The 2,373-nt window shown below is 37.0% G+C and overlaps 1 protein-coding gene across 1 annotated transcript in view; it reads right to left on the bottom strand.

Annotated features, from left to right (window-relative positions):
- Nucleotides 1-486, bottom strand: part of LOC133310838 (aspartic proteinase CDR1-like) — a 1,281-nt gene extending 795 nt beyond the window's left edge. Inside the window, exon 1 of the mRNA XM_061511836.1 lies at nucleotides 42-486. Coding sequence (XP_061367820.1) covers nucleotides 42-486 — 445 coding nt within the window. The remainder of the gene's footprint in view (nucleotides 1-41) is intronic.
- Between the last annotated feature and the right edge of the window lie 1,887 nt (nucleotides 487-2,373).

Here is a 2,373-nt window from a genome sequence, read left to right on the forward strand (position 1 = left end):
AATGGTATATTCACAAACTTGTTTATTATAGCAAGAGGTATCAGGTAGAGATCGACATGTGGCAGAAGAGCAAGGAATGTTTTTGTAAGTTTGGGATTTTAAAGGATCAAACATTGGTGTGGTTTGGTGGTAACAGTTTTGACAAGGCTTGCATTGTAGCCAAACCATGTCACTACCAGTATCAACAATACCAAAGAGATGGAATGGTGGGGTGCCAACTGAATAGCTCATGATGTATTCACCTCGATCTGGGGTTATGGTTGTCTGAGGTGTGTTTGTAGGGATAGAAGCACGTTTGATAGAACGACTCACAGCATTGGCTACTCTCTCGAATTGAGTTTCTGTGGGACGGTAGAATGGTGATCTTGAAGAGTCACGGTGTATGAGTTCCACACTAAAACTACTATTTAGACCCTCAATATGATAGATGAAACAAAGGCAAAGCAATAGAGCAAGAGATGAATAAAGAGCTATTGTTCGTCTCATGACTGAGCAGAGTTTTGAAACAACAACCTCTTATGAATTATTCAAATTTGTTGACACTAGAACATTCCGAGCTTCTTATATATAACACTCCGTTGACGATTGTATATGGCAATAAGAGAAACTACGGGCTGAAAAGAAGTAATTATTCAATGTTTCATAAATTAAAATATTTTAATATTTCTCAATAACGTAAGATATAATATTTCAACTTACGTCAAATTTGACAAAACTGAAAATCTGACCTGGGTTTTGAATGCTTTTGGATTATGTTATTTGGGTTCTCTATTTTCCCATGGCATTACTAAATTTGCATTTATTTTTATTGTATTTTTTAGTTTTTAATGCTTTTAGGATTGGAGATTTTGCCAAGGGTTACTGTTTAGAGTTTAAGTTTCCGTGGCAGTTTCTTTGACAATTCCATGCATGAATTATGTTTTCTTTAACTGTCAAAGTGTGTAAGTGTGGTGGCTCAGTTTGGTAGCATGGGGATTTAGTGGTGGAAGAGGGTCTCGGTTCGAATCCCACTAACACCATCTGGGGAGGGGAATAAGTATTGTAATCCTTGGACTCGCACCCAAACTCTGGATTAGTCCCATCGGCGGCTCAAAAAGTCGAACCCGTGGGGATACCGGGGGGTTTTGATTCGCCTCAAAGAGGTAATTAGTATCAGTTTTCAAAAAAGAAAAAGGAAAAGATAAGAGACATATAATGGAATCCGTGTGTTTTAACTAAGAGCAAAGAGTCTATTATATAACTGAAAAGAAATGAAATACAAAGAGATATACATGATGTGAGGCTTTTAAACTACTATTTACAATACTCCTCTTCAAGCTGGAGTATATAGATCATATACTCCAAGCTTGTTACATAAATGATCTATCATAGGTCCTCTCAAAGACTTAGTGAATATATCAACTGATTGTTCAGTTGAGTTAACAAAACTAGTGAGTATATCTCCTTAGAGGACTTTTTCTGTAATAAAATGACATTCTATCTCATTGTGCTTGATCCTTTCATGAAACACTGGATTGAAAGCAATATGTAAAACAACTTGATTATCGCAAATGAGAGATGCTGTGTCAATGCCTCCAAACTTGAGTTTCTTCAATATTTGTTTTAACCAGATGAGTTCGCAGGTGGTTGTGGCCATGGAGCGATATTTTGCTTCAGCACTTGATCTGACAACTACACTTTATTTCTTGCTTTTCCAAGAAACCAAGTTACCTTCAAGGAATACACAATACCCAAAGGTGGATCTTCTATCTGTGGAGCATTCTTAATGTACATGAGGATACGGACCACTGCATTCCAATGATATTTGTAACACCCCGTGTGCACCTGGTGTATTAAACACATAATGGTAATAAGCGCAGCTAAATAATTGCGGAAGCTAAATTTTTCCAGTTATGAAAAATAATCAATTTACCAAGTGGATTTACTTAATTCATTTTCAAAAGTCTCATGTATATAAATTGCAATAAATAACTACACTGAATAACCTCATGACATAAATAATGCATCAAGTCACGAAGCTACAACACGTAGACCGGACATGTCTTGATACAATAGTACAACTCAGTCTGAATAAAAAGAGCTTATTCCAATGTGGCATTGACAACCCCCATGCTCACCAAATAAAGCAACATAACATCAAGTCATGTATCAAATACAATGGCCATAAAACATAACAGCAAGAAATAAATCATGATAATATGGCAAGGTGCATGCATCATCTCAACTCAACTCTGGCCTCCTGCCGCTAGAGGTATCAACCCCAGAAGTACTTGTACCTGAAAATGTGCCTTACACGGGGTGAAATCTCAAAAGAGAAATCTCAGTAAGATAAGGGGTCCTTAAGGATCTCTCCCCCCAAGCTCATTTACATGT

The sequence above is a fragment of the Gastrolobium bilobum genome, unplaced genomic scaffold (genome assembly GCF_033153095.1).
Source record: "Gastrolobium bilobum isolate Gb01-03AN ecotype WA unplaced genomic scaffold, APGP_CSIRO_Gbil_v1 utg75287, whole genome shotgun sequence".
In the NCBI taxonomy this organism is placed as follows: domain Eukaryota; kingdom Viridiplantae; phylum Streptophyta; class Magnoliopsida; order Fabales; family Fabaceae; genus Gastrolobium; species Gastrolobium bilobum.